The 27,383-nt window shown below is 37.6% G+C and overlaps 1 protein-coding gene and 1 long non-coding RNA gene across 2 annotated transcripts in view; one reads left to right on the plus strand and one right to left on the minus strand.

Annotated features, from left to right (window-relative positions):
• Positions 1-12,789, plus strand: part of LOC107680034 (uncharacterized) — a 20,932-nt gene extending 8,143 nt beyond the window's left edge. The window contains exons 2-3 of the long non-coding RNA XR_001633112.1: positions 6,341-6,436; positions 12,723-12,789. This is a non-coding gene — a long non-coding RNA (uncharacterized LOC107680034). The remainder of the gene's footprint in view (positions 1-6,340; positions 6,437-12,722) is intronic.
• gnai1 (guanine nucleotide binding protein (G protein), alpha inhibiting activity polypeptide 1) overlaps positions 8,001-27,383 on the minus strand; it is a 35,384-nt gene continuing 16,001 nt past the window's right edge. The window contains exons 2-9 of the mRNA XM_016475789.1: positions 27,085-27,127; positions 26,854-26,995; positions 26,447-26,604; positions 13,926-14,054; positions 12,744-12,873; positions 11,493-11,646; positions 9,885-10,092; positions 8,001-9,052 (exon numbers count right to left, since the gene is read on the minus strand). Coding sequence (XP_016331275.1) covers positions 9,902-10,092; positions 11,493-11,646; positions 12,744-12,873; positions 13,926-14,054; positions 26,447-26,604; positions 26,854-26,995; positions 27,085-27,127 — 947 coding nt within the window. The 3' untranslated portion in view covers positions 8,001-9,052; positions 9,885-9,901. The remainder of the gene's footprint in view (positions 9,053-9,884; positions 10,093-11,492; positions 11,647-12,743; positions 12,874-13,925; positions 14,055-26,446; positions 26,605-26,853; positions 26,996-27,084; positions 27,128-27,383) is intronic.

A 27,383-nucleotide genomic window follows, 5' to 3' on the forward strand; every position in this document is an offset into this window, starting at 1 on the left:
AGCCGTTTTAGGGGGGTGTGGCAGAGTCTTAACTTTGATAAAGAATATCTCTTTGGTTTTGAGACTTTAGTCTTTACAACTTCAGGGATCTTATCTATGCACAATCAGTTTGTAACACTCCAAAGAGAAAGGAAAACTTGAAATCACATCATATGACCCCTTTAAAGAACTTCTTGTGTGTTTGCCCCGTCCACACGAACGCGGTTATTTTTAAAACCGCAGCTTTTTCTACGGGGCTTGGTTGTTCGTCCACATGCACACGCAGCACCAGTTCACTGAAACCGAACATTTTTGAAAACGCCTGCCAGGGTGAAGATTTTCAAAAACTCCGGTTGCAGTGTTATCGTGTAGACCGCTAAACCGGAGTTTTTGTCTTGTGACGTTTTTGGCTTGTGGTTTGGCCTGCGCTGTTATCTCCGCCTACTGGAAACTTTTTCAGGCTTCTGATTGGCCAACATGGCTTTACGGTTGAGATTATATCGCCACCTGTTGGTTAGGCATGCTCTTGACAGTGCTTCATAGCATGCGTTTGCATTTTCATGTGGACGGAGTTTTTTTTTTTAAACGGAAGAAGGAAAAACTCTTCTTACACGGGAATTTTATAAAAAAAAATACACGGGAATTTTATAAAAATACCCATGTACGTGTGGACATGGCAGTGCATGGAAAAAAAACAGCAGATAGGCCTTTTAAATCTCCATATTTGTGTGCAATGAAGCAGAATGAGGATCTGTCTGAGAGGAACATTGAGACAGGTGCCCACTTTCACAGGAAATGGCAATGGAGGCATCTCAATCTGTGATGTCTTTTCTTGTTTGTCGTCTTACAAGATTGTATTTGTTTTGATATTTTTAGTTTGCTCTAACAGAATAGTTTACTTTCTCACTGCTGATAACTAATCATGTTAGTCATGTATTATTTCATAAAAAGAGAAATAGTTTAGTGCCTCACAATCCTCAGTATTTAGTTAAATACTTTTTATGTCCAGAAAAATGCAGTTTCACTGTGCAGAAAGAAATCACTTATCAGTATGTCAATTATAACCAAGTGCATCACAAAGAAATTTAAATGAATGGAATTTAATTATAATACCTGACATCATTAAAGTGCTTTATACTGCTCTTTCTTTCTTTCTTTCTTTCTTTATTTCTTTATTTCTTTATTTCTTTTATTTATTTATATAAAAATGTATAGGCTACTTTTATTCAAAAATGATGCACTCCACTGATGACTGAAGTAATGATGCTAAAAAGTCAACTTCGCCATCACAGGAATAAATTATTACATTTTAAAATATATTTAAATAGACAAGTTATTTTAAATTGTATTATTATTTCAGAATATTGCTTAGTCTTTACTGTATTTTTGTTTGAACAAATGCAACCTTGGTGGACATAAGAGACTAATTAAAAACGTAAACATTTTACGGATCCCAAACTTTTGAACTGTAGTAGTGTACAAACACCACAAATTCATATGCATAACATACATTTTTAAAATGTAACTTTTTGTAAATAAATTACGCAGTATACTGAAGGAAATAGGATGGCATAAGGTATTTATATCATATGATTTTTCCATATGAAATGCTTAAAATTAATGTCGGATTCATGCATATATTTTCCCCTTTATAACATCTAGAATACAAATCTATAGTACTGTTTCAAATGATAAATGGGTCTTTGGATAATTTCCATCATCATGATTGCTCCCACTCTGTTCTGGATGAGTGTGCATTCAGCTTCGTTTTGATGACTGACTCCGTGACTCCCATTAAAGAGCTTTGCTTTCCCATACAGGAAACAGCAGAGCCCCTGAGAATTAATTAATCCCCCAACACATGCTTTAAGACTCTTCATTAATGCACACTATCAGAAAAAAATATTAATTTAATTTTAACCGTTAACACTATTTGTTTATTTAATGACTTTATTACTTAACCTACCAAAGTACTTGTATATTAGATGTTTGATGTCTGCTATATTAGGCATATGCCTAAAAAAAAACATCCTCGTAAAGTGTGTGTGTACACTCTAAAAAATGCTGGGTTAAATACAACCCAGTGCTGGGTCAAATGGGGACAAACCCAGCAAATGGGCTGTTTTGACCCAGCGGTTGGGTTAAATGTTTAACCCAACCTTCTGGGTAGTAACCCAACCGCTGGGTCAAAACAACCCAATTGCTGGGTTTGTCCCTATTTTACCCAGCACTGGGTTGTATTTAACCCAGCATTTTTTAGAGTGTATTTAGACCCTCAACGAGGCGGTGAACAAATCATTCCTCCCATGTACTTTGGGTGGCGCTGTGATACAGGACAGCATGTTCCACCACTCAATAAATCAGAATGAGGAACTGAACAACTTGGGGTTTGTCCTTTCATTTCGAAATTGAGAGGGTGTGAAATTGCTGATTGCTTTGACCTAACCAACAGTAAGTCTTGTCCGATTGTGTAATTGGACAATTTTTTTTCAACACAGTTGTTGAGTGTCAAGGGAACATTATGTGCTATTCGCCAAAATGTTATCAAATTCCTGAAAAAAGATCAAAAGCGCTTAGTTAATTATTTATGTGAATGTGATTATTTATTATATGGATTTATACACGTTATTCAATTGATACGTTATTGTCTGATCGCTAAAAGGTCACAATAATTAAAGCAGCCATCATTCGAACATAAAATGGTCATCCACATTTAGCATGCATGAGGAATGAATTAAGCCTGTGCATTTTTCATCCTTCTAAATTAGGTAAAGAGTTTCTGAAAGCAGCATGTCTAAATGACAAATTAACTGATTAAATATATATACGTGGAGCTCCAGTGCTGCTCACCATCATCCATTAAGTGCTTAAGCGGTGGCGCTGCTCCATGTGGTGGGCTGGAAACAGCACATTTTAATGACTGGAGGACAGATGTTACTATGCTAACTGAGCATTCACCTGCTTAATATTCATCAGCCATGTTCATCTTATCAAATCCATTTCATTCTGGCAGGTTAAAATGGTGCCAGAACCGACCAGAATGATGGCATGATGAACATTTCTGTTTGTGTAACAGCATTGCATTTTCTGTTTCCTTGTTTACAGACGCAGGAGTGTTTGTGGGCTGCTGCTCTGCATATAAATTGTGTCTTCATGTCACCGTATGAACTCAGACTCAGAAATGTTAGGCCATGCTTTAGATGATTCATGCAACAACTCTCAGCGTTCTGCCCACATATTCTCGATTCGGTAAAACAACATAAACATCTGCCCCAACAAACACATTCTGCTATATCCAGACAGTCATCTTCCTGTGATACAATGCTTAAATATAACAGATATTCACCGTTTGTTTTCATATTTGAGCCTGAACTGAAAGTCCAAAGACGCAGGATGTGCGTTCACTGCGAGAACATTGCGTAAGAGTACCAACTGAAACTGTTGGTCGTGTGTTACTACAGTAAATGTCATTTAAGGATTCCGACTTTTATTTCTGTAGTGTTACTGTTCAAACATTTGGGGTCAGTAAGATTTAAATTAATTACTCAATTAAATTATTTAAAATTAATTTTATTCAGCAAGGATGCTTTTTAATGGATTAATAGTGACCGTAAGACTTTTCACTATAAAAAATTATTTAAAATAAACGCTGAAAAAAAAACTTTCAAGAAACCTGAAAAAAAAAAAAAAGTATTCGTTTGCACAAAAATGTTAAGTGGCACAGCTGTTTTCAACATAGTTAATAAGAAGAAATTATTACCAGACTAGTATTTTAAAATTCGGCTTTGCCATCACAGAAATAAATTACATTTGATGATTTATTAAAATAGAAAACAGTTATTTAAAATCTTTATAATATTTCACAATATTACGGTTAAAAATAAAAAGATAAAGGCAAAAAGACCCATTTTGGTTCTTAAATGCCTGTCAGCGTGAGTATATGAGATGTTTTCATCTGTTTTATTGTCAGCCGTACAATTATCAGTCTTGACTCTTTGAAAAAAGAGCACACTTCTTTCAAGTTTTATTCATGTCTGTATGAATAAACTGTGTTTTTGTTGAGTTTTCCTAATATGATATGAACACTGTGTCTCGGCACTGTATACTAAAGCAGCAAGATGTGGGATGAATGTATGCATACCGTGAGAAATTAGCAATAAAGGGAGAGCGAGAGTGAGAGGGAAAAACAAACTGATCGCAGAGTGGGCAACAAAATTGGTCTGTGACCCACTTTAACCATTTGCTATCAGCTTGTGGAAAATGATAGCAGCCTCTTTTCACTGTCGATGAATGTTCATTTGTTTTTAAATGGACTCTTTAGTGCTATTTCTAGGTAACTGTTTTATGAAAATGCTCAAAATTAGTCATTGTTCAACTGATTGTTCAGCTGACATGAACCACATCAAAAATCGGTTCTAAGAACTATAATAGCCGAACATGAGTACATGTGCATCTTTACGCATTGTTCAATGTCCCAGTGAAAACATCAGGAGCTATTAATAACAGCCTGCTGAAGGCATCACCAGAGCAAAGGAATATCTCTGTTGCTATGGAGTCCAGAGTTGATGACATCATGGGGCATGCCTTAATATGAAAGAAAAAGGCTGCTGGTTACAGAGAAAGAGGTAAAAGATCTCATACACGTGCCTCAAGCACAGCTTTTTCCCCCTGTTTTTTTAGGTTTGTGCAAGTTATATCAAGTTATAATTTCTTTAGATTACCAAAGCTTTGGGTATGTAAACTGAAACGCTAAATTGTGTGTTTGGATGTGCAGTTTCTATGCTCAAAAGCTTCTTGCTTCGGTGGAAGTGCTATCTATTAATCAAATTAATGCTTTACAACATGTCTAATTGCATGAGAAGGTCACTAATGGAAAATGTAATGCTTCTCGTCTCCCACACTCAACAGAGAACACTGAGTGCTCAATGGATGCAACAATTAGACACACTCATGTGCCAAAGAAATTATTAGGGCTGGGCAAAAAAATCGATTTTCCGATTAATCGGAAAAATTAAAGTTTTTTTAAATGACGTCGATTCGATATCGATTCTCAAAAGCCGCGAATCGATCTTTTCCAGTATTTATTTCAGCACACATTTAAAACAAGATCTGATTAACGTGAATCTTATCATTAGTCTTCTCCACTAGATGTCACCCTTATTTACCTTGCGCGATGTTACAAGCACTGTTTTGTTTACTACACACATACTAAAGCGTGTGTAAGCGTTTGTTTATACAAAATAAAAGTTTAGTTTAACGTTCTACTGTCAGAATATATGACTATTTAGCAGTCTGAAGACTCAATGCTACTACTGCTAATAAATATTAATAAATCTTTATTTTTAAAGGAATAATCACATCTGTTTTCTTTTTAATTTCAACAGTAAACCTCTGTTGTGCAGCACTTTGTTTGCCAAAAAGTAAAAGGCTTTAATTTTCATTTGATTAGGATAAATTAAATTAATGTTTTATGCCTTCATCTGATTACCAGAAAAATTAAGAACATTTTATAGGGCGCTATTATTGTTTAAAAAAGGACCCTATACAAAAAAAAAAATAATAGGTTTAAAATACAGGCATGTGGTTCTTAATTTCTTTTTATTAATTCACCATTTGTAAACTGATGTTTACTGTTAATTTTTTAGAAATATCAATAGCATTTGTATTAAAACTATATTCACTGAATGTAATAAAAAAAAAATCGAGAATCGAATCGAATCGGGACATCTGAATCGATACCCAGCCCTAGAAATTATCATCAATCCAACCCCCCCCCCATCTTTTGAAGAATGTCCAAACTGCTCCTTTCCATACAGTGAAAGTGGATGGGGACTGGAGCTCTTATGTTATGAAAATACCTTCGGAAGCAATTTGATGTGAGGAACAAAGACATTTGAGTAATTGTTTGCTGAAAATGTCAGCTTATATATGTGTGTGTGTGTGAGCGTGCATATATGTATGTATATACTATCGTGTTTGTGTGTGTTTTTGAAACCAAGGTAAGGCAAGTGGCATTCATTTTGTGCTAAATAAGGTGCCTGACACTGACATTGTGTACAGGGCTGGAACAACACTGATAAGACCCTTTATCACTGTGCTGCTAACTGGTAATCACAAACACATATTAATAAATATAGAAATAAGCACTACAATAATGTTCTTTGTTCTCTGAAAAACATCAGTCGTTCAGCTCATTTGCGTCAGTTTGTCAGCAATGCAGCTACTGTCAAACTGCTCCATCATCATCCCCTCAGCCCACCCCCTTATGACATCATCACTAATTTATCTCGCTTTTTTTTTTTTTCGTCTAAAAATACAGCATGATCTTTTCATCTTTTCTTGTCTTGTTCTTCCTCCATAGGCAGCAAATCCTCATAAATATAGCACTCAGCACGTCAGCCCTGACCTCAAGTTGAAGAAAGAGAGAGAGAGCACTGTGGTTCAGCTGTCTGTGAAGGTGAGGATTTACAGATGACGTAGGTGCGAAAATATTCAAGTGAGCACAAAAACAACGAATATTTACATGAGCACCAATGCTTCTAGTTACACGTCATATCATATTAGATAAGCTAAGCAATTTTCAGTTGTCCATTAGAAAACCTGCTTGGCCTACAACCGTAACTTTTTGGATAAGCTAGAATAAATGATCATAAAAGTGCACATTTTATATTCTATGATTATTTAAATATTCTCACATATATTTTTATTATAATATACGTTTTGTCAGTACTTGTTAGTAGGGGCCTTAAAAGTGTGAAATACAGTTTTTGTGGAGACAAAAATATAACACATTTTAATAATAACACATTTGGGTTAATGGCACAGACATTTGAAGCGCACATTTTATTTCTGGCTTTAGTTTTAATCACCTAGAAATGTCCATCCCTTTCTTGGAAAGAACAAAAAACAGAAGTTTACTATGGATTTCCCCGTTTCAACAACTATGAGCACTAAAAAGCTGTTTTAGTGATATTTTCTATATCCTCCTCTACTGGCCCCCTGGCTTGTGACCTATATTCATGCCAGGTTCTCTGGATGATTCCCTAGAGTAGCTTGTAATCTTCAGTGCTTCCATTTGCCCAGCTATGGATCCAGCAACTACACTTGATAGCATGCTTTTACTATAAACAGGTTAGGAAAATACCACCCGGAGTCTTATCTGAGGCAACAGGGGGCTATAATTGTCTGAAGCTTCTATTAGCACACTGATTTCATTACATTTTTTCTTGGCAGTCAGTGAGCCAGTCATAATGTTAGCCAATAGCCAGACAGCTATTTGGGAATTGTTTTTAGCAAACTCTCATTCAAGACTGGCTCCGTTTTTCTTTAGAACACCCACTTTCTTATAATCCAGTCAGTTCCTGATGGATAAATAAAGTTCCATTGTACATTATTTTCCCCATTTCACTGGAAAAGACACTTTACAAAGTGCAATGAATTGTGAATGACATTTTTTTTATGTTGACTGACAAGGATATGAAGGCCTTTATATAGACTCACAAACCATTAGCAGAATTAGTTAATGAGAGTCCATTTGCTATTGTTAATAGTGTAGCGATGCACAAAGCACCGCTCACACCAAAGTCACTTTCAACAAATAAATAACTGAGCAGCGGTAAATGTGAATCTGACATGGAACCTCATGAGTGATTTGGCACACTTTACATAGAACAGTTTTATATTCCACTCAGGAGATTTGATTAGCAATTGATTTCAGTGGAGTTTGATGTTAGCATGAGGCTAAGCTAATAGTGTGGTATTCTGGTTCGGAAAATAATATTAGGTAAAATAATCAATTTTAAAGTACACTAAACTTACTAATATCAATACTTTTTGGTACAGAATGAAGTGTACGTTTACATTGTGTTGGCCATTTTGGATTTGCTTTTTCACTGAGCTTGTTGCAATACATTTTAGGGTTGCTTTCTCCTCATATCATACATGTGTGGCTGCTTTAGAATTTCTTTCTCAAGCCAGTGAGAAGATAGGGATGAGTAGAGGGTGACAAAAGACTACAAATATACAGCTCAGGGAAGTAAATGCCGTTTATTAGCAAAATAAGGGAAATGAGTGTACAAATGTTCCCCCAATATGGAGAACACACAGACAGAGGTGGCAGTTTTCTTCAAAATCAATCAACAGTATCGCTTGCCTCAAACGTCTGTTTGCAGACATTATCATATTGTTGTTGTTTTTTCTCCGTGAATCCCGAACCCCTTCTCAGTCCCTCTGTCTCTCAGTTGCGTTCCTCGGTGACACGTAATTATCCGAGCAGTAAGCCGTTAAAACGGCGGCCAGTGTCTGATGACAGGTGCTTGAGAGACACATTCCAAGTCCTGCGTGCGGAACGTCTCCGCGTCTGACAGCTGAACAGGACTCATCTCCATCTGAAATGACTGTTTGGTCTACTCTTGTTGCCATGGAGACCCGCAGGTTTGGGCCACCGTTCACTGTATTAACCATTAGCTTTCACTACATCGCGTATTATATATATATATATATACATACACACGCAAACAGATACACAAACACTCTCTATCTCACACACACCCACATTATGCATATGAGGATTTGTGCTCTCAGATTAGTAACATCCAGTATGACATTTTTTGATGTTGGAGAGATATTCAGCAGGCAAACCCCAAGCAAATGGACAAAGACTGCAGAAACGCATGCGAAGGCACGAGAACCAACAAACCGGATTGAGAAGCACAATCTTCCTCTCTCCCCATAGCAACAACCGCAAAGGCAAAAAAAAAAAAGTAAAATTTTACAAGTAAAGGGGAACTCCTCTGATGCAAGAGAGCAAAATAAAAAGAAATCCATCGTCTAAAAGAAACAAACTTGTCATGGTGAAAAATAAACAACATGGCTGCGACAGCAACGACTGTACGAACATTCGACACGACTCCTTTTTAAATGCTACGTTTTTAAATTTCCAGAGACAAAAACCATAAATAAAGCTGACAAAAGTGGCGTAATGTACAGCACTGGTCCAAGACCAATTTTCTGCATACTTATTCTTGCATTCTTTCTCCAACAAAATGCACATCAAAACTGGCTTCCGTTGCACCTAAAATGAAAAAAAAAAAGAGTTACTAAAATGTGACTTAAATCATATTCAAACAAGGCATAAGGAGTAAACTACTTACTGCAATTTTGAGTATAGTTCACACCCATCATTACAATTCAACATTTAACATCATGATTAAAAGGTGGTACTGTATATAACACTATGATTATAGAAAAGCTACCATTCAAAAGTTTGTCATTGGTAAGATTTTGTGCTCCTCAAACTTGCATTTTTTTTTTTCCAGAATCAAAAAATACATTAAAAAGTAATAGTGTGAAATAATAGTATTATTACAATTAACTGTTTTCTGTTTTAATATATTTAAGAAAGAAAATAGAAATCTTCAGTGTCACATGGTACTACAGAAATTCTAATATGCTGATTTGGTTCTCAAGAAACATTTCTTATTATTGTCAATGTTGAAAGCATTGATACATATTTTTTTTTTTATCATGATACACTTTTTTTGTCTTCAGGATTCTTTGATGAATAGAAAGTTCAAGTTTTTCATCTGAATGCATCTTTGCTGAGTGAAAGTATATATTTTAAAAAACCTTTGCCCCCCTTAGGAGGTAGTCCGGCCCTAAACTCATGCCATGAAGAATCAGTTCACCAAAAAATGATCATTCTTTACCAAAACAATTAATTGACTACACACATAACCTTTAAACACACATTTGTTCTGCAGTGTTTATTCCATGATGGCTCCAGGCCAAGTATGTGACTTCATCCGCAATAGGAACATTGATTATTTTGTATATAAACACACACTGCTTGGCCAGCACACCAGCATGGCACAGGCGCACATGACATTTACGAAGCTGATCCTCACCAGATACAAGCCAGCTTCTAGAAGAGTCCGCAGTCCTTCAGGTTGTTCTTGATAATGACATCAGTCACTGCGTCAAAGACAAATTGCACGTTCTTGGTGTCGGTGGCGCAGGTGAAGTGAGTGTAGATCTCCTTGGTATCTTTCCGCTTATTCAGATCTTCAAACTGACACTGAATGTAGGCGGCAGCCTCTTCATATGTATTTGACCCTGTGAGATGGACAGGAAATATTTTCAATATGAGGAAGTGATGTCACTTGTTCCTGTGACATATAAAATAACTGGAAACAATGTAATATATAAAGGACCACACTAGGGTTGTGACGGTGAGGAAATTTTCCACCGGTTAATCGACGTGTGACAACGCCAGTAATACCGGTATCACCGCGGGGGCGGGGCGTTCCCTCTTTTCCTCGCTTTCCTTCGCTTTTAAATAGCTTGTAAAAGCGGTGTGCCCATTTTACTTTCACTTTCAAATAGCGGCAATTAGGAGTAAAGCAATTGTTCGTTTTTAGTTTGTTTGAATTTCCCCTCTTTTCCTCGCTTTCCTTCGCTTTTATATAATTTAAAAGCGCCGTGCGCATTTTACTTTCACTTTCGAATTAGCGGCAGTTCGGCGTCAATTGCTTCCAACAATCACATTTAAAAAAATATACACTTTTTGATATTCCATAAAAAAAAAGAAAAAAAAAAACAGGTAGCCCATCTGAATTAGGACATTTAGGCTATCCATCTAATAGTAGCCTACCAAAATCTTATTAACAGTAGAAGTTAAATCTTACTGTAGTCTTCAAATCTGGGTACTGTCTTACGTTTTAAAATCACAAAGGGAGTTTGGTCCCATCAGGCTAACGTGACAGTCACGACTCATGCAGCTGTAAGGTTTTCTTTTTCTTTTATTTTTACTCGCGATCTTTACAACACGCATTACATTACGTATTTCATGGCACACTCGTTTTATGTGTATTTGGCGCCACCTATTTTTGTGGGTGTATTATTGACATGTCAAAGTCTAGAGCCTGAATATAAGACGACCGCGTCTTTTCAGATGTTTTTCCAAGAAAAAAACATCGTCTTATATTCGGGTCAATATGGTACTATAACAAATCAAAACGACGGTGGGGGTCGGTGACACGGTGGGCAAGTGACGTAACTGGTGTTGCGGCTTAACACCGTCAGCACCGTCTATCGCGGCAAGCCTAGACCACACAAATGTTATTCCATCAATAATGATTATGGTTGTGATTTTTGCTCTGGCCTTCAACCCCCCATGTTGAATAATAATTTAGAGCTGTGTCCATAATCTTTTAATAACATTTAATCCAGACTTGAAAATCACAATTTTAAAATTACTGAGTGGAAATAATGTTGCAGCTGCGCCATAAAAAAAAATCTAAACTTCATTTAGTTTTAAATTAGATAGTTAGTTGAAGTACTAAATGAACTGAGACTAAAACTAAAACGTAATAAAACGAATGAAAAATAAATAAATAATGAAAATGACAAAATACAAATCAAACAAAATTACTAAAACTTTAACCAAAATTTAAATGAAAATAGAAAATGACAAAATACAATATATTGTTACAAATCCAGTATGGGGGTCTGACCTGCGTATTCTGGGTAGCAGATGGTGAGTGGGCTCCTCTTGATTTTCTCCTCAAACAGATCCTTCTTATTCAGGAACAGTATGATAGAGGTGTCCGTGAACCACTTGTTGTTGCAGATGCTGTCAAACAGCTTCATGCTCTCATGCATTCGGTTCTGCAGAAAGAGAAATTGGTTGATGGAATATAAGAAATTAGGACTTTGAGAAATAGAAAGGGGGTGTCTATTAAGCATCTTGGCTTGGAAGCAACTTTAAACACTATATTATGTCACACAATAATATACACAGTCTACTCAGTGATGATTTACTGTAGTGACTACATCTTTATATCGAGTTGCCTTTCAACACAGCTCGAAAGCTTGATTTATGGAATACAGACTGGGGGTGGAGATGTGCTTTAGCCCCCTGCCATTTACCATTATATCAATCAATACCTGTTTGCGAACCCTTAATAAAGTAGGACTCGAACTGAATCAATATGACATTGACATGGATTATATGATAAATGCAAGAACTGGTTTTCTCGTCAGTCTTAATTTACCCCCCATTCACACATTCAAATAGATTTCATATAATAGGACCTGTATACAATAGGATCTTTATCAAATCTATAATCGGTTTACAGGGATAAAAGCAGTTATGTAGCGGAATGTCCTAGTTGCTAAAACTGGATTTTTGTTAAATAACTTAAATGTCAGATTGTTGCTCACACAAAGCTATCATATGCCATTTCATTGTTTTTCCTCTAATGTAAGATTGAGTAAATTTACAGAATTGTCTTTTTTGGGCAACTATCGATTTAAGACCACAGTATACAGATTTACATTTTCTGTATGAAATACAGAAATACCAATGCTTGCAAGGCAGAAAAATGTACGTTTGTTTTTCATCTAATATTAATATTTGATTTGATTTAAGCTTCATTTCAGTTAACAAAAATGTTTTAATCGTCTTTTATTTTTAATTAATAAAAAGTAGAAAGTAGACAAATCACAATTCTGTACACAAATAAACTCTAAGACATTTAAGAAAAATATGTAAATCTTCCACTGGGCATTCAAAAACTATCATTTACTATACAATTTTTTTTTTTTTTTAAGTTTGAATGAAGTTTGCACATTTCATGCTTCCAGCTTAAACCACAAAATGTAATAACAAATGAAAGAAAAAGAAAAAGTGGACTTTCTATATACACTGCCTTGCAAGCACTTTAATTCTGTATTGTTTAAAGCCACAGGAAGTACTTTGGTACCATCTCTTCATCTTCGGCCAGCACCAGGTCATAATCGCTCAGTGCCACGCAGAAGATGATGGCAGTTACACCTTCAAAACAGTGGATCCATTTTTTTCTCTCTGACCTTTGACCCCCAACATCAAACATCCTGAAATACATGACATTTTAAAATGGTTATCAAGTTTCTGTAACTCTGTTCTAAACTAGTGAGCTGCCTTATTAAGGGAGCATACTAGCTGAAATCAAACCACAGAAGTGATTGTTGTGGTACTCACAATTCTATGCCCCCAAAAATAGTGTTCTTATGAGACAATTGCTTTTAATAGAGTTTGGTGTTAGCATGTTGCTAAGCTACTGCTGCTCTAATAAGCATACAAATACATAGCATACACAAATATTGAGTTGAACAATAGTTTTCAACTCCGAGAGGTCTATAGCTAAATATGGGCAAAGAAACTGACGATATATACTTCCTCTTCCTGTCTGAATCAGAGTGCAAACCAGTCAGAGACTGACACTTCTCTATTTGTCTCTCTCTGCTTCTCTTTTCTATCATTCTTGCACATGATTGCAGTCACACAGTATCTCCACAGTCTAAACTATGAAGTACTTCCTAATAGCTCAATCCTTGGATATGCAAATACATTTGATATTATGCTAAGTGTAATAAAGCTAATACATCACTATGAAGTCATATTTACCCTAAAAAAAATATATATTTTTTTTTTCCTACATATTTGAACCATTAAGATTTTTTGTATTATAATTTCAATGACCATTATACAAATTTTCCCCAAATTTCCATTACTGTAATAATTTTTTATAATTGTTTTATAACATTATGTTTAATGATGTTTTATTACAATCAGCATAAATTCAGTACAACTAATACTAGCATACTGTACATGTACAATTACATTCTACAAATGCACTTCTCAATTGAAGTATTTGCAAGTGCATTAAATATATGGTGTATATATATTGAAAAATAATATTTTCTCACTTCAATAATAATGAGATTTTCTTCTATTATTGTAAGCTACTGAGAATTGGAGAACAGAAAAAGTCCAAAATGGTCCTAAAATAGGCTTGATTTTTGTGCAAACTATCATTTCTTTTTCTTGTGATTTTAGGTTGAAATTAGATTAGCCAAGAATATGTTTTTGGCAGTTTTGGAATAAAGCAACCTGAAGTGCTCACTTGAAGTGGAGGTCTTTGAAAGTGAAGTGTGTTTCAACAATGCCTGTGGTTTTGACTCGAGTCCTCAGCACATCCTGTTGAGTGGGTATATAGGTGGCCTGCGATATTCTGTCTAAATCATTCAGGTAGCTGTGGAGATATAACAGGGAGGAAGGGTTTAGTTCAGATGAAATGAAAATGTCTTAAGTGCAGATTGTGCTTTCATTAAATCTCTTGGCCCAGAGGTCCCGATTGGGTCTCTCACAAGACGGGAATGGGGTAGACCTGCTCCCTGGGTGAAGACGAGGATTTACAATTTCAATCTGCAGTTATCCCCTGCTAAAACAGATTTTTATTCGCATACAGACAAGTCCGCTCAAACAATTGCACAACAGTCAGCAAGGCCGTTTTCTGAAAAACAAACAATGTGCCGTCACGTCTGCCAACTGCCCACTTCATATGATGTTCACGGCCCTGACTAAAATGGTGTGACAGAGGCTACACTTTAGCTCGCAATTTGGTAATGCTTAGTAACAGCGTAAACAAAATCCAAACCCCATTACGCACTCACAAATATACAAACGAGACATCTACCACACACATAAATTTACACAGAAGCTCTGTTCCAAAACCTAGCGAGCTACCCACTTACCCACGCTCATATTAATGATGCAAACACCTTTCTAAAAGGCAACCTTATATCACACTTCATTTTGGATGAATTGTAAAACACATTCAAATGTATTTGTAACAGAGAAGACAATCCCGGATTCCCAGAACAAATTGTAGAGATAGATATTTTCAATACTGAAAAAGTGTCATTCAATACTGGAAAGTACAGATAATACTAGTTTTATTGACAATGAAACAATCAATCTTTTTAAAATGTACATATAGTCAATATTTGTGTGTGCTATGTATAAATGAATTTTAATATTATATAACAAGTATTAAAGGGGTCATATGATGCGATTTCAAGTTTTCCTTTCTCTTTGGAGTGTTACAAGCTGTTCGTGAATTGATAAGATCCCTGAAGTTGCAAAGACTATAAAGTCTCAAATCCAAAGAGATTTTCTTTATAAAAGTTAAGAGTCGACCACGCCTACCTAAAACGGCTCGTTCTAACACACCCCCACATGTCTACGTCACCATGTGGGAAGATTTGCATAACGCCGCCCAAATGTTCACGCAAAGAAAGAAGGCGTAACTTTGATTCTTGCTGTAGTATTGTTGTTGCCACCACCTGTCGTGGAAATGCTGTGTGTTTTGTTGTGAAAGAGAAACTACTTTGTTTGGTCTTCCAAAAGAAGACACGACTAGAAATCAATGGTTAAGTTGTATTTACCACACTGTTCCAGAACAGTTCAAACCAAATATTCAGATGTGTGCAACGCATTTTACGGAGGACGAGGACTGTTTCCTGGGAGAGTAGACTACAATGCCAGTGTTCTGACAAATAATGCTGACTCACAGCCTGTAAGTACGTTTTCATATTTAAAGGATTTGCCACTGATGATTCAAACACAAGTTTTGAGCAGTGTAGAGTAGCGCTTGTTGTTTGTAATTTTTTCGATCACAAATGCAGATATGGTTTTATGTTTAGGCGGCACGATGCAACGCAACACGTAAAAAGACAGCATATGTCATTATAAACCAGGGGTGTCCAAACTACGGCCCGCGGGCCATCTGCGGCCCGCGATCGTTCCTGTGGCGGCCCGCGAGGGATTTTAAAAATAATACGAATCTGGCCCTTTATAGTGAAAAATAGATCAAATTCACTAAATAACCATCAGGTGTCGCTATCACATGCAGCCAATGCAGTTAGTCAGACGTAGGCCTACGTTTATGAAGAGGTTAAAAAACAACAAATTATTGTTAATTATGGAGATTTCATGGGGAAATGAATATTTTTTCACGGAGGTGAGCGGGAAATGTGTGTTTAATTTGCCAGGAGCCAGGAGTGGTGATGAAGGAATATAATGTTAAAAGACATTACGAAACAAAACATCAGTCTTTCAAATCTTACACTGGTGCTGAGCGCGATCAAAAGGTGAAACAATTGGCAGCTGCCTTGTTAGCTCAACAACAACAATTTTTTCGTGCTAATAAAGCACAGGAAAATTCTACATTAGCTAGTTATGAGGTAGCTCACCTAATAGCGCGGCACGGAAAACCCTTCACTGAAGGCGAACTTATAAAGGAGTGTCTGATGAAAGTTGCCACAATAATTTGCCCAGAAAAGATGCAAGATTTTAAAAATATCAGTCTTTCAAGAAACACAGTCGGACGGAGAATTGAAGACTTGTCAGCAAATCTAAAAGAACAAGTGACAGACAAAGTTCCCACGTTTGATTTTTACCCAATTGCGTGTGATGACAGCACTGATTCCACAGATACTGCACAGCTGTTAATTTTTTTGCGAGGTGTGGACAGTGATTTTTGCATTTCAGAAGAGCTACTTGAAATGAAGAGCCTTAAGAGTACAACAACGGGAAAAGATCTTTTTGAAGCCGTATCATGTGCGATTGAAAACATGAATCTCCCTTGGGCCAAGCTCTGTGGCATTACAACCGATGGAGCACCAGCCATGATCGGCGAGCGGAATGGAATGGCTTCCATGGTATGCAACAAAGTTTGCGAAAGTGGAGGTGAGGCTGTGAAAATGCACTGTATCATACACCAGGAAGCGCTCTGTGCCAAAGCCATCCAGATGGATGATGTGATGACCACTGTGGTAAAAACTATAAACTTGATTCGTTCAAGAGCGCTCAACCACAGAGAATTCCGGGCATTTCTGTCTGATATTGATGCAGAATACGGTGACGTAATATATCACTCCAACGTGCGATGGCTGAAATTGACCAGTTTTTGAAAGAAAAAAATCTGACACTTGATCAACTCAATAACCCTGACTGGCTGGCAGACCTTGCTTTTTTAGTTGATTTGACCAGTTACCTGAACGCACTGAATAAAAGCCTGCAAGGCAAGGACCAGCTGATATCGGAAATGTATGCGCACTTGAAATCCTTTGCTGTGAAGCTAAGACTTTTTGAGAGACAAATCAGTGACCGCAATGCTGTGCACTTTCCTAGTTTGTCCGAAATCATCTCGAGTTTTTCAGACTCCAACATCCCTGGAAAAATGGATAAATATTCGACAGTGCTCACATCCTTAATCACAGAATTTAATCAGCGTTTTCAAGACTTTTCCGCTATTGATAGCGACATCAAACTGTTCTCAACCCCTTTCTCTGTTAATGTAGAAGAAGTACAAGAGAATGTGCAGCTGGAACTCATAGAACTTCAGTGCGATGATTCTCTTCGCAGCCGCCACCAGCTTCTTCCCCTGTCCGAGTTTTACAAGAGTTTGGAAACATCCAGATTCCCCTTAATCAAACGTCATGCTCAAAGGATGATGAGTCTGTTTGGCTCCACGTACATATGTGAGCAAACATTTTCGCTGATGACGCTGAACAAGAGTCCACTGAGAGCCAGGCTGACTGACAGCCATCTCTGTGATCTGCTTCGTATCTCTACTACACGACTTACTCCTGACTTGACATCAATTCTGAAATCCAAGGCACAACATCACTCTTCACATTAATAAGTTAATAATGGTGAGTACAAAAAATATTGAAAGCAATACATTGTAATGATTCTTAGATTAAAAAATTATATAATATCATGGGGCATATAAAAATATATATTTAGCGCACACATAACATTTTTAGACAATAGCATATTTAACATAAGCAGACAAAGACAAATTAATGGCAATAATCAAGTAGCTTGTCTAATAGTAGGTTTTTTTTTTTTTTACAGACATGCGGCCCAAGCCGACATTTTTTTGCACCTGGCCCCCTGTGAAAAAAGTTTGGACACCCCTGGGCGTGGCTGACTCTGAACTTTTATAAAGAATATCTCTTTGGATTTGAGACTTTAGTCTTTGCAACTTTACAGATCTTCTTTATGCACAAAGAGCTTGTAACACTCCAAAGAGAAAGGAAAAATTGAAATCGCATCATATGACCCCTTTAATGTATTTTAATAAAAACTAATGGGAAAAAACTCACACTTAGTCTAAGGGTGTCTGAAAGCTATACAGTGAGTAAAGCAAAAACATTTTAGAAGAGTGACCCAACAAGAAGCAAATAAAATAAAAATGTGGTTCCTCTTTACACACTGATTATCAACAAATCAACAGGCAACAAATCCACAACCCCTAAAAAATGTCTGCCACTCATTCACTCAGGAGGTCTCGTTCTCTTTCTGTGTCTATGTGCAGGTGCGAATGAGGATTTTACCTGGTGCAGAACAGGAGATGTTGTATAATTTCTATCCTCTGATGGCGGGATATCAAGTCCTTCCTCAGCTCAACGTCAACCTGCTGCGCTTTCCAAACATCTCCAGTCAACTGCTACGTCGCTTCCTGCCTTCACGAATCTTTGTCAAGGTGATTTTTTTAGACATGCCTCAAACAATTTATCCATCATATGAATCTTGATGTAAGATAATGTTGTGTACCAATCAGAATTGAGTTGAGCATCCTGTGAGTGTGACCAGTTCGAACTCATGAATTGAACAGGAGACATTTCTTAAATTCTGCCCAACCCTAATGGATGAAACTAGTGGTGTAGTCTAGTTTTTTGTAGTGGGTATACTCTGATATTCCCTCCCAGCCTCATACTCACCGTCCCACAGCGACACCCCATAAGCACCACCACATTCACTAATTCATACAATATGCATCTATGTAACTGAGAGCATTCTGAAAGACTGCTTATGTGATATCAACATGTCAATTTATTATAAGCAACAGAAGACTTACTAATGACATTTACAGCTGGGGAGACAGGGCTGATTTCTTACTGTTTAGTGTTAATCATTTAACTCAGCCAGTTACATTTATCTTAAGAATATGGTCCCTGGAGAATAGGTTTTATCAGCTGGCAATTTTCAATGCACATTTAAGAGTGCCTGTTTTTAAATTCCCTAGCCTGACTTTCAGTCCACAAGGTTGGTCAGGAGTTCTCATCTCTCTCATCATCTGAAACAAGGAGATATAAACATTGTATTCGGTTTAACTGCTGTAGACACACACATACACAGTATGTGTGTTATCTCTCCCCTTCTCTCGCATTCACTGATCCATAACAGTAACAGTATGTTGGCTTGAGAAAGCCAACATACTGTTAAACTATTTAAACTTATTATTATTCTACCCCTAATGCTACAGGCACCAAACTCGTCAGAGACATTGGACCTGATCTGTAGTTTGTTTCTATATCTTTTCTAACTGATGAGACTTAAAGTTTTCTATAAATAATTATCAAAAATCAAAGATTTCCCATAGACTTGCATTGGCTGAGCAAAAATGCACTCTCTAGAGCAGGGGTGTCCAAACTACAGCCCGCGATCGTTCCTGTGGCGGCCCGCGAGGGATTTTAAAAATAATACGAATCTGGCCCTTTATAGTGAAAAATAGATCAAATTCACTAAATAACCATCAGGTGTCGCTATCACATGCAGCCAATGCAGTTAGTCAGACGTAGGCCTACGTTTATGAAGAGGCTAAAAAACTACAAATTATTGTTCATTATTTTGCTAAGTCATGGCGCAACAAAGAAAAAGGAAAATCGAAAGTGAATGCAGGAGATTTCAGACACGTTGGGGAAATGAATATTTTTTCACGGAGGTGAGCGGGAAATGTGTCTGTTTAATTTGCCAGGAGTCCGTTGGGGTGATGAAGGAATATAATGTTAAAAGACATTACGAAACAAAACATCAGTCTTTCAAATCTTACACTGGTGCTGAGCGCGATCAAAAGGTGAAACAATTGGCAGCTGCCTTGTTAGCTCAACAACAACAATTTTTTCGTGCTAATAAAGCACAGGAAAATTCTACATTAGCTAGTTATGAGGTAGCTCACCTAATAGCGCGGCACGGAAAACCCTTCACTGAAGGCGAACTTATAAAGGAGTGTCTGATGAAAGTTGCCACAATAATTTGCCCAGAAAAGATGCAAGATTTTAAAAATATCAGTCTTTCAAGAAACACAGTCGGACGGAGAATTGAAGACTTGTCGGCAAATCTAAAAGAACAAGTGACAGACAAAGTTCCCACGTTTGATTTTTACTCAATTGCGTGCGATGACAGCACTGATTCCACAGATACTGCACAGCTGTTAATTTTTTTGCGAGGTGTGGACAGTGATTTTTGCATTTCAGAAGAGCTACTTGAAATGAAGAGCCTTAAGAGTACAACGGGAAAAGATCTTTTTGAAGCCGTATCATGTGCGATTGAAAACATGAATCTCCCTTGGGCCAAGCTCTGTGGCATTACAACCGATGGAGCACCAGCCATGATCGGCGAGCGGAATGGAATGGCTTCCATGGTATGCAACAAAGTTTGCGAAAGTGGAGGTGAGGCTGTGAAAATGCACTGTATCATACACCAGGAAGCGCTCTGTGCCAAAGCCATCCAGATGGATGATGTGATGACCACTGTGGTAAAAACTATAAACTTGATTCGTTCAAGAGCGCTCAACCACAGAGAATTCCGGGCATTTCTGTCTGATATTGATGCAGAATACGGTGACGTAATATATCACTCTAACGTGCGATGGCTGAGTCGCGGCTCTGCTCTACAGCGGTTCTATTCGCTGCGGTCTGAAATTGACCAGTTTTTGAAAGAAAAAAATCTGACACTTGATCAACTCAATGACCCTGACTGGCTGGCAGACCTTGCTTTTTTAGTTGATTTGACCAGTTACCTGAACGCACTGAATAAAAGCCTGCAAGGCAAGGACCAGCTGATATCGGAAATGTATGCGCACTTGAAATCCTTTGCTGTGAAGCTAAGACTTTTTGAGAGACAAATCAGTGACCGCAATGCTGTGCACTTTCCTAGTTTGTCCGAAATCATCTCGAGTTTTTCAGACTCCAACATCCCTGGAAAAATGGATAAATATTCGACAGTGCTCACATCCTTAATCACAGAATTTAATCAGCGTTTTCAAGACTTTTCCGCTATTGATAGCGACATCAACCTGTTCTCAACCCCTTTCTCTGTTAATGTAGAAGTACAAGAGAATGTGCAGCTGGAACTCATAGAACTTCAGTGCGATGATTCTCTTCGCAGCCGCCACCAGCTTCTTCCCCTGTCCGAGTTTTACAAGAGTTTGGAAACATCCAGATTCCCCTTAATCAAACGTCATGCTCAAAGGATGAGTCTGTTTGGCTCCACGTACATATGTGAGCAAACATTTTCGCTGATGACGCTGAACAAGAGTCCACTGAGAGCCAGGCTGACTGACAGCCATCTCTGTGATCTGCTTCGTATCTCTACTACACGACTTACTCCTGACTTGACATCAATTCTGAAATCCAAGGCACAACATCACTCTTCACATTAATAAGTTAATAATGGTGAGTAAAAAAAATATTGAAAGCAATACATTGTAATGATTCTTAGGTTAACAAAATGATATAATATCATGGGGCATATAAAAATATATATTTAGCGCACACATAACATTTTTAGACTGTGACCGCAATGCTGTGCACTTTCCTAGATTGTCCGAAATCATCTCGAGTTTTTCAGACTCCAACATCCCTGGAAAAATTGATAAATATTCGACAGTGCTCACATCCTTAATCACAGAATTTAATCAGCGTTTTCAAGACTTTTCCGCTATTGATAGCGACATCAAACTGTTCTCAACCCCTTTCTCTGTTAATGTAGAAGAAGTACAAGAGAATGTGCAGCTGGAACTCATAGAACTTCAGTGCGATGATTCTCTTCGCAGCCGCCACCAGCTTCTTCCCCTGTCCGAGTTTTACAAGAGTTTGGAAACATCCAGATTCCCCTTAATCAAACGTCATGCTCAAAGGATGAGTCTGTTTGGCTCCACGTACATATGTGAGCAAACATTTTCGCTGATGACGCTGAACAAGAGTCCACTGAGAGCCAGGCTGACTGACAGCCATCTCTGTGATCTGCTTCGTATCTCTACTACACGACTTACTCCTGACTTGACATCAATTCTGAAATCCAAGGCACAACATCACTCTTCACATTAATAAGTTAATAATGGTGAGTAAAAAAAATATTGAAAGCAATACATTGTAATGATTCTTAGGTTAAAAAATTATACAATATCATGGGGCATATAAAAATATATATTTAGCGCACACATAACATTTTTAGACAATAGCATATTTAACATATAAGCAGACAAAGACAAATTAATGGCAATAATCAAGTAGCTTGTCTAATAGTAGGTTTTTTTTTTTTTTACAGCCATGCGCCCCAAGACGACACATTTTTTTGCACCTGGCCCCCTGTGAAAAATGTTTGGACACCCCTGTTATAAACCGTAATTATGTCCCCACTAGATGCTACAAATGCCTTGTTTATAATGGGTTTTAATGTTTTTGTCTCGTCGTGCCGCGCCGGGACACGGCATCACAGTATGGTAAGGGGCGTAACATTTCTGTCACACGCTTGAGGCATTCGGCCAATCACAACGCACTGGATAGCTGGCCAATCAGAGCACACCTTGCTTTTACAGACCGATGAGCTTTGTAAAAATCGCCGCATTTCAGAAAGGCGGGGCATAGAGGAGAAACAATGTACAGTATGTAGAAAATTTTTTATTTATTTTTTTTTACCTTAAACCACATAAACACATTTCATTACACCAAATACACAAAACAGTGTTCTTTTTTAGCAACATCACATGACCCCTTTAAATAACATTTCCTTGATATATGTTTTTGCCTTTGATTCATCAAGTTAGACATGATACTATAATAATAAACTCAATATTCATAATCCATTTTTATTTTATATTTTTATATTTTATTTGGGGTTGAATTATTCCAATAATAATTATAATAATAAATATTCATAATCCATATTATTTTATGTAATCTATTGGTTATTTAGTTATTGTATTATATATTTAAAAAGAAACTCCTAATAAAACTACTGCCTACAGATGCCTGACATGCTGGATCAAGCCTTCTTGCAATCCTGCACAAGACAAGTGGTTGGAACATGGATTGATGGAAAAATAAATAATAACAAATTGGTTCTGCTTATTAGTATCAGTCACACAAAACAATGTGGAGCTGACAATGTTTTTAGATCCGATGCTTATGAGGTTCTATCCAGTTCTTCCTTGGAAGGCATCTGCCTAAAAGTGTACTCATTCTAGGCGATATGAACCGTGCCTGAGCATGTTTAGCATGTTTGACCCTGAAAAGTCTAGTTTGCTCGATTAGTGTGATCACTCCATACCGGTCTGGTTCAGTTGGCGCAGAATGCATATAATGTGAGCACTAACCACAGAATTCGAGACACATCACACGGAGTCTTTCTACATGACATAAGTGATCGATTTATTAAGAAACATATTACGCATGTGAAAGAACCGGGTGTTACCGCACCCCAAACCACTCAAAATAATAAGCCACAAAGTTAGCATTATGATGTACTCCATTGTGCTGAGCAAGAACTGTTTTCTTCCTGTTTTTTTGCACTCACATCGTAATGACATAAGCGTCCTCAGGCCTGTTAAAGTGCAATGTGAGTGCAGGTCAGCAGGCCATTGGGGGGGGGAGGTGCAATCGTGCCTGAGCAGGGCAACTGTGCATAGTGTACCTCTAATAGACAGTAGACGGTAAGACAGCTCATTAGGATTTGGAACTGAATTAGAGAAACTCAAGCACACACGGTTGTACGAAAACAGCAGTGCCATAACTGTTTGATTAAGGGAAACAGGAATTTCTAAGTACACTTTGTAACCGTTATCTCTAATTGCTATCTTTAACTCCTTTATCTTTAGCACCAGTTGATTACAACATGAAACTTTAACATGCACCCACACATATTTATTCAACTGTAGCATGTGACACACTTTCTTCTGTGTATTTTTCTCACGTGAAAATCAACATCGTATACATGTGGCTAGTGTCTGACAGGCAGGTTTTCCGAGTCAAGGGGAATGGCATGTTCTAGTAAGCAGAGTAAGCAGGCAGCTACAGTGGGGCAAATATTGACAAACTCGTTCAAGGCTCAAACAGTGAGAGTCTGGATAGGGTAAGACAGGAGATCTCAGTGTACCGGATAAAGCTGTTTGAACTTGCTGTTTTGGCAGTGGCTGATGTTCAGTGAACAAGAAAAACAGAAGGGGAGGGAACTAGAAAACAGAAGGGGGAATGAACGGTTGAGCACCCAAAAAGGTGAACGGGCTGAGAGAGATAGGAAGGGAGGATGGTATGTGAGGTAGACAGATAAAGAAATATAAATAAAGAATGGGTGTAGAGGACAAAAACAAAAAGCTATGAGGCGATTCATGTTCGTCTCAACTAGGTGAAATGTGAAACAGCCCCGCAGAGAGCAAAAAACTGTCTGACGTGATAAAAATCACAGCCAGTGAGGACTTACAGTCATGAAATGTTACAAATTTGATGTTTAATATGTATCTGTGTTGAGTGGAATTTTGGACCAATGAAAATTCAATGTGGGCGGAGCAATTAGAATAGAATGAAACAGTGTCTGCCCACTTTTTTAACTGCCTTGGTTCCAGTAGTATTTTTTCCATTGGGATATTAAAAAAAGTCTTTGTTAAAGATGAACTAACCATGAACCAACCCAACCAGCCACAAGGTGAATCATAACATCAGAAAAAGAAAAAAAAAAATCAGAAAAAAGGTACAAGGCTCAGTACTTAAAGGGATAGTTCACCCAAAAATGAAAATTCTGTCATTAATTACTCGCCCTCATGTCGTTTCAAACCCGTAAGAGCTTCGTTCATCTTCAGAACACAAATTAAGATATTTTTGATGGAATCTGAGAGCTGTCTGACCCAGCAATACAACTGAAATGTTCCCAAGTCCAGAAACGTAGCAAGGAGATCTGTAAAATAATCCATGTGACATCAGGGGTTCATCCGCAATTATACGAAGCTACGAGAATACTTTTTGTGCGCAAAAGAGAAAAAAATAACGACTTTATTCAACAATTCGTTTCCTCTGCATCACCCTGTAGCGCCATTTTGGAGAGTATCAGCTGGATTAAACCACGTATGCTGTTCTGTATCAGCTGCGTCATGCCGGATTTGTTTCCTACGTTGTTGTGATTTGATCTGAATGGAAACAACATATCCGTGTGGCACAGCTGACACAGAACAGCATACGCTGTTTACGTCCAGCGGATATTCTCCAAAATAGCACCAGGGTGATGTTTTTTTTTTCTTTTGCGCACAAAAAGTATTCTCGTAGCTTCGTATAATTGCGGATGAACCACTGATGTCACATGGATTATTTTACCGATCTCCTTGCTACGTTTCTGGACTTGTGAACATTTCAGTTGCATTGCTGTCTATGCAGGGTCTGACAGCTCTCAGATTCCATCAAAAATATCTTAATTTGTGTTCTGAAGATGAACGAAGGTCTTACGGGTTTGAAACGACATGAGGGTGAGTAATTAATGACAGAATTTTCATTTTTGGGTGAACTAACCCTTTAACGGCTTCAATCTGGGAATGAGCTACAGTCCCATTGTGAAAGATATAATTGAATTAAAACATAAAATAGAAAACCGTTCATTTAAAGTTATTGATTTTATATAAACACTATATATATAGAAACACTATATATTTTATGTTTGTTGCACAGTAAGCATATAGATGCAAATATTTAAGCCGTTTGAGAGTGTAAGGAGACTGACTCATGGGAGTGGGCGGGTGTCATGGGTAATGTTTTTTTAATTCCACTATTAAACATGATTATTACAAAATAAAACAGTTCAAATAATGTAGGCTGATGGAAGCATATTAACAACCTCAAAAATCACATTAGGTCTCAAACTAATGGTTTATAAGTTAAGGTAAAAAATCAATTCCCCAATGGAGAAAATGAATAGGATTTTTACTTTTGGAACCTGATTGCTGCACTCAGTAGAAACCAAACGGCTGACAAAATATGTCTTAATGTCACACTGGACAAAAATCGCTGAGATGCCCCAGAGGAAATCTCCAACAAGGAGGTTTCTCAATTAGATTTCATTTAAGTGCCAACTTTGACTCTGGTAGAAGACGTAAAAATGGATACAAATGAGACAACTGTTAGTTACTGTCACAGTTAAATAATGCATATAATGTACAGTAATATAATGATTTGAATTTTGGATAGCATAGCTAATAATTTGGTTTTGAAAGAATTTGTTGAGGTTGTATTGAGATCTCCAACTTCTGATTGCAGGCTTTGGTGGGTGGGCTAAGCTGAGTACAGTTTGATACATTCTGAAAATCTAGAAGAGACACAGATGATCATAGATGCTAAAGTTTCAATTTGCTCTCCAACTGAAATATTAAAGAGATCTCCGATTTGATTTTTCTTTTTCCTGTGGGGTGATTCATCACCTAATACTTTATTGCTTCAAACTTGGTTAGGGTGTGGTGCAAGGTCTGGCAGAGGACATATATGCGAGAGGCATAAGAAAACAGAATGGGGGCTTAAAGACAAAGATACCCACTATGCTGCTGAATCGTTGAGCTGGTACTCTCTGGATCGACTGAAACAGGCCTGCACTCCTCTGTCCTTCCACAAACGCTTTATCACTCCAGCCAGCTCTGCTGTCATGAAACCCTCCTCAGCGCTGCCCGCCAACACAAACAACTGCCTCGCATCATCCTGAGACACAGAGAGTACAGCAGATTTCAAGTATCTCAGTCATTGCATGTTTGAATTGAATTTTTCACCAATTGCAAGTTCTGGATTTAACATGCACTATCAAAGGCGATGCATTTAATTGAACTTCCAGCCGCCATATTGAACGGTACAATTTCGCCCATTCATTCACATTCTTGTAGTGTCTGTGAATCTACACAAGTGGGCTGTAGGCAACATGAAGTGCACCAGGCCACCAATCCTGTGACTCACCGCTCGTGCTGCGTCTCCGAAATCGATCTTGAGTCGCCCCATGGCACGAATGATGGCGATGATAGACTGAATAGTGTTGCTGTAGACAACAGCTTTGTACTGTTTGCACTCCTCCTCTGAGTAGCCTGCCTCATGGATGATTCTATGTAGAGAGATATGCGTAACCAATAAATGATATTTAGCATAAAACTGAAGTGTAATTAGAGTAGAAAATGAAAACAAGTCGCTTACTTCATTTGTTTGACTATTGTACTCTTCCCAGACTCCCCAGCACCTGTTAAAGAGCAGTTGCGTAAGAGTTAGCTTATATGTCTACAAACAATACAAGTAGTGCAAGTGTCTAGACATAGTGAATTTCAAGAACAACAGTGGCCTAATGTAACTCGTATGAGCCCCACAAGACAGAAAATTAAAATTAAAATAAAAAAAGATTCAAAAGCCTCTGACAGTTTCATTTTGGCTCTTTGTTTCTGAGGGGCCCCGCGTGAATTTTTAAAACCCTGTAGAGCAATGTAGACAAGATCCAGAAA

This window comes from Sinocyclocheilus anshuiensis, unplaced genomic scaffold, assembly GCF_001515605.1.
Source record: "Sinocyclocheilus anshuiensis isolate Anshui unplaced genomic scaffold, SAMN03320099.WGS_v1.1 scaffold200, whole genome shotgun sequence".
Classification (NCBI taxonomy): Eukaryota; Metazoa; Chordata; class Actinopteri; order Cypriniformes; family Cyprinidae; genus Sinocyclocheilus; species Sinocyclocheilus anshuiensis.